General features: G+C 36.1%; 1 protein-coding gene across 7 annotated transcripts in view; it reads right to left on the minus strand.

Moving 5' to 3' along the window:
* Positions 1–18,216, minus strand: part of LOC127873585 (uncharacterized) — a 44,224-nt gene that overhangs the window by 11,505 nt on the left and 14,503 nt on the right. Inside the window, exon 1 of one of the 7 annotated variants that reach the window (XM_052417498.1) lies at positions 8,724–8,742. The exons of 3 other annotated variants lie outside the window; for them this stretch is intronic. Coding sequence is in view for 1 of the 4 variants with exons in the window: in XM_052417460.1 (XP_052273420.1) it covers positions 2,516–2,571 (56 nt within the window). In the remaining 3 variants the exon portion in view is untranslated. Of the gene's footprint in view, positions 1–477; positions 621–2,515; positions 2,707–2,798; positions 2,941–8,723; positions 8,743–18,216 lie in introns of those variants that run through there. 3 more of the 7 variants (XM_052417479.1, XM_052417460.1, XM_052417486.1) reach the window with 3 other exon arrangements.

Here is an 18,216-nt window from a genome sequence, read left to right on the forward strand (position 1 = left end):
GGTAGATTCTTCACATCCGGCACTATAAGACTCAGGTTTCCCATGGGAAAGGGGCGTCTCCTGTATCTCACACTATCCATCGTAATAAACAAGATTTCTTAGGGCGATGGCCACATGGGAAATTTTTGTTGCACTCAATATTTAAAACAGTTGTTTTTATTAAAGTTTTGTATTTTATGTTTTGCTGTGTATGTAGAGCCATAGTTACACACGTGTAACCCATTTATGCCTAGCGTATAGAAAAAAAGGCCTTGGCAAATAGCGTAGACCCAGATGATACGCCGCATGATGCGGCGTCTCATCTGGGTCTGCGCTGTTTGCTTAAATGAATTTCTGTAAGAAATATTCTAAATATAGAAATAGATATACATGCACTAGACATCCCTAATTTTGGAAATAAATTGATCCAATTTAGAAGGATGGGAGAGTCCACTAGGCATAAATGGGTTAAATTAAAAAACATCTTAAATACAGTACCTTGATTTTTTATTTCCTACACGAACAGTACAAAACAAAAACAGCCTTGCCTTGAGATGTCATTGTTGTTATTTCTCTTTTAGTCTAGTATAAGAACGAAAACTAATACACTGTATTGCATTTGGGTATTCACGTGTATTCGACGGAAATAATTTTAAAAGCTAAATTAAGATTTGCTATCTGTGAAGGCCAGATGAAACAAAGACACTGTAAAAAGGTTAATCTCGAACAGATAAGACTCTACCGCAAAATTGCACCACGTGTTTAATACCGTTTTAAGAAAGCTTTTAAGTGCGATCAGATTTGTATTATCCCCAGTTGTAAATCCCAATCATGGCTACAAATGGAATTAATCCATCAGTTACTTGGACTTCAATCGATCCCCTTGTGTGCTCAGTTTAATTTCGCGTAGGTTAAAGCGAGATAATCTCCAAAGCGTCATTTAAAAGCTGTGTAATGAAAACAGTGTTTCAAAACCCATACAGAGATTTTTATAAAAGATATTATGCTGTAAGCGGATCCATTCGTTTCTTTAAATCAGTTATATCAATATTTTCCCTTTGATGAAATAATACATATCGACCGCTGTCGAACGGTTGAACCATGTATGCCTAGCGTCTAGAAAAAAGGCCTTGACAAACAGCGAAGACCCAGATGAGACGCCGCATGATGCGGCGTCTCATCAGGGTCTGCGTGGTTTGCTGAAAGGAATTTCTGTAAACAATATTATAAATATAGAAATAAGTATACTAGACATCCCTAATTTTAGAAATAAATTGATCCAATTTAGAAGGATAGGAGAGTCCACTAGGCATAAATCTGTTAAAACTGGCATTCACATGTTTGATCTCTGAAATTTGAATTTTTCGTTTGATGAATCGGAGATAATACTTTTCGTAGTGAATATCATATAACCTGGTCGCGGTATATGGAGTATGTTTTACCCTCCTTTAAACACTAGAGAAAAAATAATTTAATCAGTCCCTATTTTATGATTTCCCCCAAAGTATTGTTCAGACACGGAAACGGACTCGAGAGGGACGCCATATGCAATAACCTTTGCCGTGCATTGGAGATAAAATGAGCCATGTTTTGGGAAAACTGGGCTTAATGCACGTGCGTAAAGTGTCGTCCAAAATGCATGCGATTCGCACCGGCCTATCAGTGACAACACATTCCTTCTAGACTGGATTTTCGTTAAGAAGTAACTTCCTTCAACCGCTAATGTCCATACAAGCGGAAGTGCCGTCCCTGATTAATATTGGGGGACTTCAAAGGCTAACCTAGGGCAACAATAAACGCACGGATATTAAGCCCAGTTTTCCCAGATGCAGATGAGTTTAAAATAAATATGTTGTAGCTTCAAGAAATCTATGCATTCACCCTTTTGATTTCATCATGGCATTCGATGCAAGTATCGAACAAAATTAAATTAGCTTCAAAATACGAACCACTGAGGATTAAAGGTTTATTGAAGTTATCAATGCTATCAATTGCTAATAACTTATTATTGAAACCCATTAACAATTCGTTTTAACTTATATAAAGTAAGTTAAAACCATCACATGGATGTTGATTGTTATTGTAAAAACTATGAAAATTATGCTTTTAGTTAAGATCATATAAGTACTCAAAATGATATGGAAAATTACAAAACAGTATGGAGGAAAGAATATTACATAATTTTATCACACATATCCATAACCGTTTTTAGTTTTAAACTAAATGATTATAAAACACATAAATATAGCATGTGTTTTTCGCAGACATATTATAATATAGTAACAGATGAATTTTACCGATATTAAAACAAAACTCGTTTTTTGTTTCGCACATGTTAGCGGCGTATTTAATTAGCTTCCCATGGAACCGTTTGAGTTTGCCGTTAGAATCAATAAAAATAATTATGAAATTAAAGGAGCGCATTACAATCCTAAAATTCTATTATTTAAGTAGCAACGGCACAATGGTGAGTTATATTCAACGTACACAACAGCGCAATATAAACGACATAGCAATCATGGGGCAATCCTATTACCTTTTTAAATGCTTCTTGGTTTTCATACCGGACGTTATAATCTCCTTATGCCGCATTATTACTTCGTCTCAATTGGTCGAGATTTATTTATTTTTCTACGTAGACTGCGTCTTACAGCAATCACTTTTTTCGTACATGTATGTGTAGCTGTTACCTATATCCACAACTGTTTTAACATCCGCTAATTCCGCTTGTCATTGAGGCACACTTTAAATAATACAAGTTACGTATATGTACAAACACTTGACTTACGAAATAACTAACATGATCAAATAATTCTTACCTCTCGTCAAAAAGGTATACAAATCAAAACACCACTATAAAACTATCGGACGCACTCACATCATGAATCAACAATAAAATTGACGCTAGCATTGGAACATTTCATTTATGAAATATACTGACACGAAGATAATTAAGAATGAGCAGTCCAGGGCAAATGTTCATGTATTTATAGGTGTAAGCGATACGCGAGCGACTCTTAAACAATGCGCGAACCATTCCCTCTTTGAAACCTGACCGTCCGGTCATGACCCGAGGGTTCCATATCAATTACGCCGTATTAACAAAGTTATTATTGAAATTCGAATGTTTACGCATTGATCACAATCGTTGAATCATACTTCATATCCCAATGATAATATTTATTAAATCGGCGACAGTATCGTAGTTAAAGAGGGTTCAGAAAACGGCCAAGAAGCATGAAGTATGGGCGTTGAGAAAAATGTACCGTATTGTTTCAAAGCACACTTCATGTTAATATCTGAGTTCATGCACCCGATTTTAGTCATGTACCTATGACCCACAACAATGCCATTAAAATCCCCCAAATTCAAAGTTCTTTGCTCGAGCGCCTCGTCAATAGTTTTGATAAGCATCGCAAAATTGTATTTAACAGCAAGGTCATGAATAGATAAAATGCTTCATATGCTAAAATCCCCCCAAAGTTAAAGTTGCATGCACGAGCGCCACGTCAATTGTTTTGATAAGAATCGCAATATTTGTTTTAAACTACTTGTTAATCTAATGCTTCATATTAATACCCGAAATGTAAAGTTCTACGCACGAGTGCTCCTTCAATTGTTTTGATAAGAATCGCTTATTTTTTTATTTAACTATTTGTATTGCAGCTTAAACGCGCGTCTTCGATTAAGAATGTAGAAACAAAAAATACGCAGTTAAGGACAATTAAGAGCGCATTGTTGTAAATCCAGCCATTTAAGTTTGCACTTAAGATGTGTTTTACTTAAACATCCTCACAAGCGTAATCCGTGTTTGTCAAACTAGTTGCTGTGAATCAGTAAAGGAAGCAATTGGAGAACCTCACTTTTATATTTGCGAAAGCGTCGATCTTATTAATAACACGAGGGTTTTCGTTTCCACCTGAATGTTCATGTTTTGAAAGAAATGAATGGGCTCAATCGCCTCTTCGATCTTTCATGGCCATATGAGATATATCGTATAATAAATATCACTTATTAAACTATCGAATTCCGCAATCAAAAATCTTTATTGAAATCAGCGGTGTAAAGAAACAGACGTTTGACAATTTTCAATACAGGATATGACCTTTATAAAGTAAATTAAAAATCTATCAAGTATAAACACTGTATTTTTTTAAAACCGGATTTGAAATGTTTATAAGTACCGTACATATAAATATCTAGCATTTGTTTACGTGGTAACATTGGAAAGAAAACATTGATTTTTATCAGTTCATCGAAGAAAAACCATTGATATGTTTTAATTACTATTTAATATATACCAAACAAACTAAACAAAGTTTTAAGATAAGGTTCATCCACCTACAAAGAAAATTAAACGTACCATCCCAATATTTACATACAAGTTTAACTTTCAACTTTTGCTGTTGAAGAACGAGAATTAAATATTTGCGGGTCGAAGAATTTGGGCAGACACAATGAAAACACCCAGTATAAATTTCCCAACTAATATTTACTTTAGCAAAATTGTTGATGTTAGTTAACAGGTCTTCTTTGCGACACAATGGTCAACAAACGTGGTCCCTTCCTTTTGGTTTATAATAATAGTTTATTCCCAAACAACTTCGACGATACAGTACGTTCGCCGATGAAGTATGTTCATACGGTTCAATGTATTTCAATCGCATGTTTATGTCAAAGAATTTATAAGTACAATATACGGTACAGTGTTCATAAGCAGTTACATGCAATAATCGCATTATGAACTCGATGAATTCGTGAAAATTTTACATTTTGAAAGAGTAATGAACTTTCTTTCTAATATGCATAAACAATTAACGCCTGGTCCACTTAAATGGTATTATAATGTAAAATCGAACATCTGAGGCAATTGTAAATAATTTGTAATTGAAAAGATCTCCATTAAAGTAAAACCCTAAAATGCAATGCCTTTATTTAATTTTAAAATAATTCGATTATAAAAAGGTTTCGTTATTTGTTTAATGGGACATAACCTATTTATTGTTCGTCATCTGCTTTTAACCCATTTATGTCTTGCGTCTAGAAAAAAGGCCTTGACAAACAGCGTAGACCAAGATGAGACGCCGCATAATGCGGCGTCTCATCAAGGTCTGCGCTGTTTGCTTAAAGGAATTTCTGTAAGAAATATTCTAAATATAGAAATATTCTAAATATAGAAATAAATATACTAGACATCCCTAATTTTGGAAATAAATTGATCCAATTTAGAAAGATGGGAGAGTCCACTAGGCATAAATGGGTTAAAACCGGTAATTGTCCTAAAAGCTTTGAGTGCAACAATACAAACTATGTTAGCTTCCACCACAGTCTCTGTTCTACAGCTATCAATATGATGTACCCACATGCCTCTATCAGGGGCGTAGATAATGGGGGGGGGGCAGGGGGGGCGGCCGCCCCCCAATATTTCGGCTAGTCATCGTTATATAAATAAACGTAAAATCCCCCAAAAATCGCCGCCCCAAAACCAGTATTTTTGTAATCACGCGCTGTCAGTGCAGAAACCATGTGTCCCCTCTCTGTCTGCTCTGAGGTTGCCAATAGTGATGTGTCAATATCCCTTGTTAGGTGTCATAAACTAGTGGCCGGAGTAAATGTCATTGCGTTAATTGTTTTATTGTTCTTTTCTGTGATTGCACTGTCAGTGTTTTGATTAGGGACAGGCGATTCTTTTAATTTTAATTGATCGCTTTAATTCAAAGGTAACTGCCACTTAAAACAATTTTGAGTAAATTGCTGCGCCCGTGGTGGTGACTACGCCACTCATCTGCGGAGCGTGATGGACTTCTACAGGGACGACTTCAACGAGCAGGCGCTCACCACTCAGCTGGAGACGTACCAGGTCGCCGTACGGGACAAGAAGGTCAAGACCATCACGGACATTGTCACGTTCTTCCGCCACTTGCCTCCTGAGTCTCGCCTCTTTTTCTCGGAGGTGATGCGCATCCTCCGCCACGTCCTGGTAATGCCCGCCAACAACGCCACCAGCGAGAGGTCCTTCTCCGGCCTGAGACGCCTGAAGACGTACCTCCGGACGTCTATGACACAGGAGAGACTCACCCACCTCATGACGCTCCACGTGCACAGGTGTGCTACCGACGCAATGGACTTGTTAGATGTTGCCAATGAGTTCGTCACTGTGAATGAATCACGGTTAACTATCTTCGGGAAGTTTTCATAGAATGTGACACTTGGCATTAACATTACGCGAACAGTGCATGATAAACTGTGGCTTAAAAATAAATTATCCGTAATTTTTGTTTATTTAACTTAATTTAATAATATTTATTCATCCTGGTTCAGTATTTTAATAGTGCTCGAAATGTGGATACATTATTTACTAATCATGTCATATTGTATTGGTTGTTGTGTATTTTCATGTGGTTATTTATAACACTCTCCCATTTTCAGGTGTTAAATATGTCCATCAGTAATAAAATATATCCATTGTGAATGTAATGTTAATGTTTTTATTTCTCATATCACTTGTTAAACTCCGTCATTAAAATTCATAAACATTTACTTAATTTTATGTTGTAATTAGAGTTTTTGGAAAGAAAATAATAACATTTACATCAACATGAAAGTTCCCCCGAAACGCACCATATTAATTGTAATTGTATTTTTTTTCGGAACCACGGGACAGGACAACCCTCTCAAACGAACCTCTTTATGTTCCTAGTACAGAAACTGGACTGCCCCTCCAATGTTGGGAGGTTATCTACGCCCCTGTCTATTCAGTTAGTGTCTTCATTTGTTTTCTAAGCAAACAAGTTCCTACATATCCACTATCGCTTCTACAAAAAATAAAAGGTGTGTTGCTATAGAAATCAATCCTAATGTAATGATCAAGTCCATGTTTTTAAGGCAGTAAAATATTTCTAATATGAAAGTTAAAACGAAAAAAACGATCCCCACAATTAAACAAGCTTACCATTTCCTGTTATTTAATGATGTTTGTAATTAAATTATGTATTTTTAAGTAAGAGAAACTATAGTTCAATGTAGGAAATAAAAATATATAGATAAACACAAACAATATAGTTTCATTTTTCAATCACATACAATATTGTACATTATTTTTTTATAGATAAAATGTATAATACGTATGGTTAATATGGTTTCATACGTGCAAATAACAGATAATATAATATAACAGATAGAAACGCCTATAGCTGCACGGAGTTTATTAAACTTTTAGGATGAATAATACTTAAAGTACAACGTGTATACAAAAAACTAATACCAATAAACTGTAAAAGAAGAAGGGTCTATAAAGGGATACAACTGAACAAACCAAAATGAAAATATGAAAAAGGGTGGGAGCTATTGTTTTTTCATTATAAGACTTACTCGGTGTCTGTATCTACGTCATAACCGGTAAGGTTTACAGTGATCTTCATTCTAAATAATAATACAATATACGACAAAATTAACATGCAAGAAAGTAATTTTGCCATGTTTATTTTAGTTATCGGGAATATTTATGTAGAAAGTGAAGTCTTTAGGCCGTTTTTTATGTACAGCCAGTGCTTAATCATTATTTTAATGTGAAGAAATCCACTTTCATTAAGCACTTGTAGTTTTCCATGGCCAACTGTTCCCAAATCATCATTATCTTCTTTCCGTTATCGACAAGAAGTGTTCAAAACTGTTTATGTAGTTTATATTGTACGTACACAAGCTCAAATCTACTGTTCTTAATTCGCCCCTCAAGTCAGTAAATAGAGAAACGTAGGAATGTCCGCTTGCTGATGCCACATGCGAGCCTTTTGCCAACAACGTTTAAGTGTTCTGACGTCAGACATGTTTGCTTTCATGGATTTAAAATCATATTTAAATTACTACAAAAACAAACGAGCCGAATCTTGAAGTACTTGCACTAAATGACCTGTTTATTACAACGAAGAAGATCTAGAATCTGTATGATCATCTAACGAAGTCCATTGTCTACATACACTCAAGTAAATTCAGTCACAAAGGAGCCAAAACCTGCATGACAATCTTGTTTTCAATGGTGATGTGATGATGACACAGATTTTACTGTTCAAGTTACAGTTGTTTTCCCTGTTTTCCAAAGTGATGATTATAGTGATAAGTAGTTGGAGAAAGAGGAAGAAGACGACGAAAACGACGACAAGTACGACAACGACGGTAAATGATGATGATGATGATGATGATGATGATGATGATGATGATGACGATGATGATGATGACAATGATGATGTTGACGACGACGACGACGACGATGATGGTGATGATGATGATGATGATGATGATGATGATGATGATGATGATAATGATGATGATGATGATGATGATGATGATGATGATGATGATGATGATAATGATGATGATGATGATGATGATGATGATGATGATGATGATGATGATGATGATGATGATGATGATGATGATGATGATGATGATGATGATGATGATGATGATGATGATGATGATGATGATGATGATGATGATGATGATGATGATGATGATGATGATGATGATGATGATGATGATGATGATGCTGATGATGAATGCATTGAAATGCCGTCTACCTAAACACCCAAACAAGTGAATATACAGCAATATTACTATAATGAATTGAAACTAATGCAGAGGTTTTTAAGTAACCAAAGTACTTTTTCAGTAAACTAACTTTGTTTTAAACAAGACCAAAAACTGTAAAAATAGCTAATACTAATAAATGCGTAGATGACGCGTACCTTTTTTTTTACAAAAAAAACTTCAGCTTAATTCTGAGTCCGCACGAAAATGTTTGTGTTCACAAGTAAATCCCAAATATCGAAATATACAGTTGGTGGTTATTCCATGTCGTCTTATTTCGTTACGTTCGAAAGCATAGCCACTGAGTAGATTAAAATGTTTCTAATTTACTGATTATACTAAAGTATTAAAAGCACAGTTTGCATTTATGCATATTTTTCAATATAAGCTACACACACTTTGAAATAAAAGTTTATAATAATCGTAAACTTAATTAAGCAATAATGAAGTTCTATGGTATAAGGTCGAGTTTTGCTTTACTTAAGCTTCGTTTTCATCATGTTTTTGCAATCCAATACTAACGTCTCGTGTATCACCCGCACATTAAAGGCAAACAGCGCCAAAGTGGGACTTATATACCTTGCAGTTAATTTCACGAATCTTTCGAGGGTCATAAACAACCATAAAACTCACCGTGTTTTGTGTGTATCTGAGCCTTATTGTAAACAATGGCTCTCCGTCTTTCGTTCTTAATAAAGATCAAGTACCGTAAAAGTCTTAAATGAAGGACAAAGTCGGCGAAGCTCATTAGAAGGTCTGCTTATATCACTGCAAATACGTGATAGGTATCATTTGCCGTGGGTTATTTATTGCTTATATTTAATATTGACGCGTCTTGGTCAAACGTTGTGATAACAAACCCTTTCATTGAAGCGACCAGGATTAAGCACACTGACGAAAGTTAATGTTTTTGTTTTCTCTTAAAGTTCCGTTTTCAATACACAAACATAAATAACGTCAATGACCAATTACTTTTTGTGATATGTACAATAACTAATGCAAACAAATAGGACATATGCTACTTGGTGAAAGCGCAACATATTTGTAAGTTAATATTTATAACACAAAGACAAATTTTTAATTAAATTTAAGATACCCGTTTACCGGTACCCCCGACATCGACTCGTTCAATATCACATTCGTTTAATGTAAACAAATCTGCAATCAAGTGACCATTACAGTTTTCATTTAAATATACTACTAAAAATTTGCCAAGGATCACTTTTTATTTTCCCATTATCTTCAATTTAATTTAATTTAATTTAATTTGTTATTTTGCAGGTTTTGATATTAGAATGTGTGTTTTTTATATTTTATTTTTCTGTATTGATTTATCATTGATGGGTTACGCTGGCTGAATCTAGCTAGGGTTGAACTTCTAATTACACACACTATAACAATTGATCCTTAGCAAATTTTGAGTAGTATAGTACCGGTGTGTAAATATATATAATACAAAAGTAGTGGTAACAATTGCTTCATAAACACATTTGTTTAACGTAAAGGTATTCTGTTAGAAATACAAAACGTGGATATTTTCTTAATCATACATCTCATTGATTCATCGTAGACCCCTCAAAGGTGAGTTCGTTATTTACTTACACAGCGAAAATTAAAAGTTCCCATTTGGCCAACAATACATCATTAAATATAAATATAACCATGGTGTTTGATTGCCCATTTGAATGGTTAATACACAGGACGTGCTATGTTCGAAATTGTATGAACAGTTTAAAAATCTAACATTGGCGTATTCGGTGCATTTAGCGCACTGGTCAATATATAAGTATTGAGAACTAAAAGCACCAATATATATTACAAAATAAATATTTCTATTGTCGATTCAGATTTGGCCTACTTCACTTCGAAAGTATATGAGAATATTTAAAAATAAAGAATCAAAATATCACGAAGATATCGCATAATTTTAGTGATAGAAAGATTGATCATAGAAAATTTGCCTTTAGCTTCAAGGGAAATTAAATAAAACGAAATACATTTACTTATTACTAAAAGCTATTAGTGGCAAAATAATATCCGATCCCTCTATGCATTTTGATTATGTATGCATGAAAAACATATATACGTATATAAGATTGTTTCTACAACAAACAAAAAGAAAAAGAAATCTACAGTTTCGTTTATAATAGAAGAACACAAGAAAAATGGGTGTCACTTTAAAGTATACAAACACTTAAATTACGAATAAAACAATGTTAATAACACACCGTTCATATTTCTGATTTATCTCGCAAAACTTGAAACAGTCGTTCACCAACAGGATTTTTTATCAAAAATCTCACTTAATATTCATCGAATGTTTGCTAAATAAGTAAACAAACATTTGCATTTGCCCCCAGTGGATCTTTTCCGACCCGCGAAAATAAAAAGCCACGCTTCGTGTAAATAGCAAACGAATCTAAAAACCATTTGCGTGCTGGGAAATTTGTCGTCTGCTTAAATGCTGTCTGTTGAATTTTTAAAATTAGCATTTTCTTCGATCTTTTTACCAAAGAATACTATCAGAATAGCAAACAGTTTGGATCCTGATGAGACGCCACGTTCTGTGGTGTCTCATCTGGATCCAAACTGTTTGCAAAGGCCTTCAACATTCGGTTCCAGCAAACGAATCTATTAAACATCTCAAAACACCTGACATTAAGATCAAAATCCGCTTTTACAGCGTTTCAATGTACACAACTCATTTTTTTAAACGGTGGATGTAATATCGGCGTCATATCTAATGGATTTTTTTTCGAATGTCTGAATAGCATTTTCATCGGGAATTGGATCCGAAGTTTGTACGAACAACAGGCTGGCGCATAGCAAAAGGCTTTTATGTCTTCCACTTTTCATCATGGTAACAATGTAATAGTAATGCCGTTTACAAACGTCATCAAATCGATATTAGAAGCATCGAACAAAGCGGGTGTTGCTTCCAATGGCCCATTTATCATCATCATTCCTTTGAAATATGAACTACATGTAGTTGGTCTGATCATTTATGGATTGAACACGCTTATTCGCATCTTTTTTAATAAATTACAATTTATGTATATGCATGTATTATGAATATATCAGGTTTTGTACCTTCGATCACCACTTCGCTTTTTGCCTTATGTTTGTATTTTGTGTTGAAATTGTTTAACAGTATGTGGCCAACCAAGAATTAACCAAGAAAATCTGTAAATTATTGTATATGTCTACATTATCTAATTAATAACGTTCAATCAACATGATACTTTTTACGTTTTCATTAAAGTTGTGGTATTAAAACTATCCCATTATTTTATGCTAATTGCACATATAGTATTTATCTCGACCAGCGGACAAACTCAATAATCATACTTAATGTACTTTGAATCTTTTCAATAAAAACTAAAAAACATTTTCATTTGCCCTCAGTAAAGCTTGTCCAAACCGCGAGAAATAAAAGTCGTGTTTTGAGTAAATGATAAAAAACTACAAAAAAATCCACCAGACGCATGACAGTTTGATTCGTAACAGCTACACATCGTTCTATTAAAAGTACATAACTCATGTTAAACACTGTAGGCCAAGGGCCCAATATCGAAACCCTCCCCCCCTAGCGGGATTTTGGCACACCTATATTTTCTTGAAGCTTAGGGTATATGTTAACACATTCCGGTTGTTGGATGATAAAGTAGCGCTGGATAAGGAAATGGCGGGGGTGTTTCCATGGTAACCACCGATATTTTTAATGTTTAGCATAGTTGTGTTAAAGATTCAAAACCATTGATTATTTTGGTTATAGCACCTCAAAAACAGGTCTGAAATATTATCAATGTATTTATTATTTATAAGGTAAAAAATAAATTTGATTATCTCATTTGCATATTCATGAATATTAATTAGATTATACAAAAATAGGGTTAAAATGCAGAAATATGCCATTATATAGCATATAAAAACCCTTTTTGTTGTCCTTTTTTATGTTGAAATCGTTGAACTAACAATTTGATGTTTGTAAACTATTTATTTATCAAGATACCACTTAAAAGATGCAAAATATTGCTTAACTACAACAAAAAATGTGGGTGTGGTTGAACCCAACACATAAAAACGATATGTTATGAATTATCAATAATCTAATATCATGTAATATGGCGTTGCATTGCAATTAAGGTCTCTAAGACAGACATACAATTGTCAATACATGCACATAACACACACGTTTCAATATGAATAGCTCGAACTACACACTTTAAGTAAATGTTAATGTTTGTTATCCTTGGTTTTGCAAATAAGAGCATAAGCATAGTAGGTATGGCATTGAATTGGTCAGTATTCAATCATAAATTGCAGGGGTTGTGGATCGAACGTTTATCAATCACTGTCATCATCAAAGATCATATCTATGTAGTTGTCAAACTCAACATCGTCATCAATGTCTGAGCCTTTGTCTTCATCATCCGAATTCTGACTGTCTTCATCATCTGGGATCGCAGACAGAATGTCTAACAATTCTGGTGGCAGAATGTTACCCTCCGTCCAATGAAACGTCAGGTTTTCGTTTTCGTCTTTTGTCCAGCCATTGCCGATGGGACCTGGTGTAGTAGCATATGGTACAAGGGCCGCTTTCCATATCAACGACTGATAATTGGCACGAACAATGTGCATTTTCAATGACGAGCGGCATGGTGGTAAAAGACTTAGATCGATTCCATCTGTGTTGGTCAACACATTTGACGACTTCGGCTGGAACTTTTGTCGAAAACAATCAACGCGAAGCTTGTTGATGTCGTCATAATCAGGTTTGTTTGGATGGTACAATTTACATACAAATTGTTCTAGAAGATTGACATCAGTCTCTTTCATGTCTACCTCAGCTCCCATTCTACAAAACACTGGTAGGAAGTTTTCACTCTGTTCTAAGAGCTTCATGGGCTTAATCTTACCTTGGCGAACGAAAGCGCTGGTTGTGTCGCAACCTGTAAACGCATGCAGGCCTAGAAGTGCCTTAGACTGTTCTGCCCCACAGTTTTGTATGATGTCATTGACTCGAATTAGGCGTCTTTTGTTCCCTACTCCAGTATCAAACATGACTTGAATGGCATCTAATTGCTGGACATATGTGAGCAACAGAACTAAAACATCTGTGTCTGGGGATCGCACTATGATTGTTTTATTACTGTATTCCTCAGCGGCATGTTTCAGGTGAAGCATAATCCTGGTATCAGCCTCCTCCTGTGACGAGTACAGCTCATGGACTTGGACAGCATTTGTCTTCACACCGTCTTCACTGGATAAGCATATACACTTTTCACCACTTACAAAGAAAATTCTTCGTCTTTGGGGTGTTGGTGCGTACTTGTCTTTACTTCCTTCTGTAAGGAGCAGTTCAATCAACTGAGTTTTGTTTTCACTGTTGCACATGAATCCTTTCCAATCTCGGGGTAATTTTGTTTTACTTCCTTTTATCAGGAATGTGTCTGAAGCCCCTCTTCGTGTTCTCTCTGTTGACTTGATTGAATCTTCTTTATATGTGTCAGTTACAAAATCAACCCGTTCACATTTTGGAAGGCTCTCGAAGACTTTCTTTGCTAATTCCTCAAATGTTCCTGGCAACCCTGTCATTGCTTGAAGCATGGCATTCCCGTCGAAGATGTAGATCACTTGATTGGAAGCTGGTCGTTCCGGATGGTCAACCCCAGCTTCTAAGCGATGCATCAATTTCGCTTTATCTGTTTTCACAGGACAACCATCTGCCGTGGCTAGTGCCCAGGGAACCGGTCCAAGGGGATAACTGAGGGTTTTGTCTAAGCTAATGTCATGTTGTTCCGAGAGCATTACTAGCTGTCCGAAGAGATTCCGCTCTGCTTTGATCTCAACTACTTTATTCTGAGACGTCGTCAGTTTCTTCCGTTTCTTTTTGTCATCAAAGGTTTTCAATTTCTGTTTACGCAGTGGTGTATAGAAACTGATTGTTTTTTCTACCAAGCGCTCATTCACAAACTTCGTATGTGCTTGCTGACCAATCTTGTTAGCCTCCAGTATATTCTGTTCAGATTCTTTTTCCAGCGGTGAACCTGATGATATACAATACAGTGCATCTTTATTGTCAACACAGAAGGGATTAACAAAGTTTTCAATCGATGTCAAAACCTTTTGTACGTCTCTCTCAGATGCAGTTTTGTTTGCTTGCCTATTATCCTTGTGTCTGTCGACATCTGTGGTTGACATCTCGGCAAGTTCATATGTCGCCTCTACATAGCTAGCACGAAGATGTCTCGTCATGCACCATCTGTGGTATGCTGCAAAGTTTCTGCTAAATCCTATGATTCCTCCTCTTGATTTGGCATGTCGGTTTATAGTCTGTTCGATTGTGATGTCCACGGCGTTCCTTGTACCCGGGATGTCTGACCTGCTGACACTGAATCCATTCTGTTTGAGAAGGTCTCTTGCCCCTGGATGCGTTGACTCTAAATTTATCAATGTCAAATGGTACACTGACATGTACTTCGCATAATTCTGGTGATCATACGCAAAGAACAGTGGGCACATCTTTTGGATACATGTAACGTAAAGGTCGAGATCATTCTCCTTTGTTGCACGCAGGAAGGTGAGGATGAGCCATACTTTGTCAATGTAGTCGATCCAGAACTGGGCTGTTTTGCCTAGATGACCTTGTCTCACATTATCTTTGAATTCCAGATATTTCTGGTAGAATTGTACAAAATCGACATATGTGAGCATTTCAGCGAGTTTGTCATGATCTGGACATTCGGCTAATTGTTGCATACTCGCTATCGCTGTCTCGTAAAGCTGATAATCACCATCAACGAAAGAACGTGCAACAAATTCCACAAACAGGAGCCTTTCCAAAGCCTCTAAGGTCAACTTATGGACTCTCATTGCTCTGTTGTAGTGTTTCCCATTCAAAACTTGTTCCAAAGAACCACTAGCACAGATACCCGATTCAATAACTATTTCTGAGAATCCACTGCCTCGTAAACGTTTCCCAAGAGCCCCAAGATATGAAGCAAGTGTGTGAAAAGCACCCAGGTGAATAATTGTCTCTTTATACATTGCAGGGTTCTGCCATGTGATAGAGTATGCTTTCTTGGCCACAGCTAAATCAAATGTCACAAATGTATACTTCTGACCAACGACCTCGGATACTTTTTGTGATTCCTGGAGCACTTTCTGCACTGTAGCATTTTCTGTCATAGGAGCATTCACGGGAGGCAGGTATTCAACAACGGACTGTCTCAAATGTTCCGTTCCTGTGGTTAATGACACCCATCCAGACCAGCTAGGCACTAACTGTTTGTCATGAAGTAAAATTTTCCTACACATGAACCAAGCAAAGTCTGACGCTGATGCTAGTTCGACTGTCTCGCATTCACCAACTGCAATACTTGATGTGTTGATAACTGGTTCAGCCTTGTTGGACAGAAAACATTCTGGGATATTTTCTGGTTGATAATCCACTGATCTAGTTCGTGTTATCTTGGCAGGTTGCGTCAAGGATTCACTTGGATCATCTGCAACTTCGTCGTCTGCTTTCTCTTGAATGACAATCCCATGTGCAGTGTGAGTAGTTCCAGATCCGGATGGAGTCTCCTCATTCAGGTCGAAGTTATCCCAGCATAAATGGGTAATAATATTGTTAGTTGGTGATATCGGTGCTGGGATACTATTCTCCCTTTCAACAGTGCTGTTGCACATGGCCGTTTCTAATTCTAGTATTTGGGAGTAGGATTGACAATGTCCAAAATGATTCATGAGAGTTAGAATCTCAGCACTACCCGTCATATGCCGCAAAGTCATTCCAAGCAAAAGATGTTTTGGCAATTTGAGTCTTCCATTGGTGACTGCGTGACAAAGGTCTTGTCCAAACGAATTAACAAGTCTCTGGGTCTTATTCGACACAGTCGAGTCATTTTTACCACACAAAAGCACCGTAAGAAAATGTTCCAATAAACAAGGCATGTTTTTTGACATTGACAATAAGTTTGATGCCCTTGGTGGCCATTCACTGAATGATTGTCCCTCCTTAAAGTCCAATATATTGCGTCTAAGCATCATGGCGCAATCTTCAACAACACGTTCATCGGATGCTGCCAATTCGAATGCTGTCTCTACAGCCTGACCTTTTAAGATGTTGCTAGAGTAGACAAGCTCACTCCTATAATTTGGTTGCCAAAACTGAATTTGACCTTGAAATTCTCGTAACAGTTTATTCTTTAGTTTATCAGTTTTGTATGATGGGTTATAGAACTCCGGGCTGTTATCCATCATGAACTGCAAGTACTTTTCGCGTAACATCGTCATACGCATTACATTTCCGCCTTTAACAATAGATTGCTTTACGTAATCACATATGTACGTAAAAGCATTAGCATGAGCTTTGGTGAGACCGTCGTCAATAGCACTTTTCTCTAAGCTTTCCCGTGCTCTGGTGTACGCTTTCCTGCAAGTCGAATGGTAGCATACCTCTTTTGCGATGAGATCTACATTTCTGATTTTACATAATAAATTCTCATCACGCTTTCGATCAGCAGCATCCTTTATACTATTTTCAGCTGTAGCAGTGAGACATTTAGTAAGCTGTTCTTCCTTTCCTTTGATCGACTTGCGTACTTTTCCACAAAATATACACTCGTATGGAAAGAGTGTTGATTTTTCGGATACTCTAGACCGTTTTGATGCACTAGGATACTGAATTTTGGATTCATCGCAGGATTTCCTCTTGAGATAGCTAGATGAATTTGTAAAGCTTTGGTAACACCATCTATGTACGCCATGAATATCTTGATTAACCTTTTCAGGAACTAAAGAACAAATGTCATCTAGGCGAATGAGTTCATCATCTGAAGCCTGTCTTTCAGTCACAACACTCTTAATCTTTTCAAATGTTTTGTCAGTCAAAGGTTTAATAGTGGTGTCAGATTTGTTTTGTCTAAAGTGTATAATGCATATCTTTTCGCCAACATTTTTAGCTGATCCTGATTTTCTCTTGCTTGATCTTTTAATTCTAACTGGACGTTCCTTGCCCATGGTATCTGGTTCTTGTAGCCTGAAAACATACAATAACGTGTACACTCATAATCTGGTAAAGAAAGAACACAGGTTAATCAATTATAATCTTTTAACATCACATAATCTACAACAATTGAAATCATATACATTTTGTTGGGTTTTGGCAGTATACCATAATATGTCTTCTGAAATATGACCCAAATGTGTTTCCATAGTTTTTTTTATAATGAATACTTAGCTTCATATTAACAGATTGTGATAATTTTTTATACACTTACATGAATTATATCCTATGTAAATTTAACTGAGTCATTCAAACTACTCTAACATTTCTATCCAACAATATCCTCATTCCTACGCAAAACAATATTTTTTATCCGTCAAGAAAGTTTGTTGTCAATTTTAGATCAAATATAGCGATCTGGACCGCTCGAAGTAGCGGAATTTAGATGACCATGTAACTAAAAAGACTACTAAACGAATAAAAGCTACTTACATCGACTGTAATGTTTATTTCTAAGAATAACATGATTATCTCCAGCAGACGACACGTTGTTGACACTGGAAACGGAAACTGTGAACGGTTGCAAAAAATATCTGTCGTGAAAATCACTCTAAATGTGAGGTATGGAGTTCCATTACTGA

This window comes from Dreissena polymorpha, chromosome 1, assembly GCF_020536995.1.
Source record: "Dreissena polymorpha isolate Duluth1 chromosome 1, UMN_Dpol_1.0, whole genome shotgun sequence".
NCBI classification, from domain to species: domain Eukaryota; kingdom Metazoa; phylum Mollusca; class Bivalvia; order Myida; family Dreissenidae; genus Dreissena; species Dreissena polymorpha.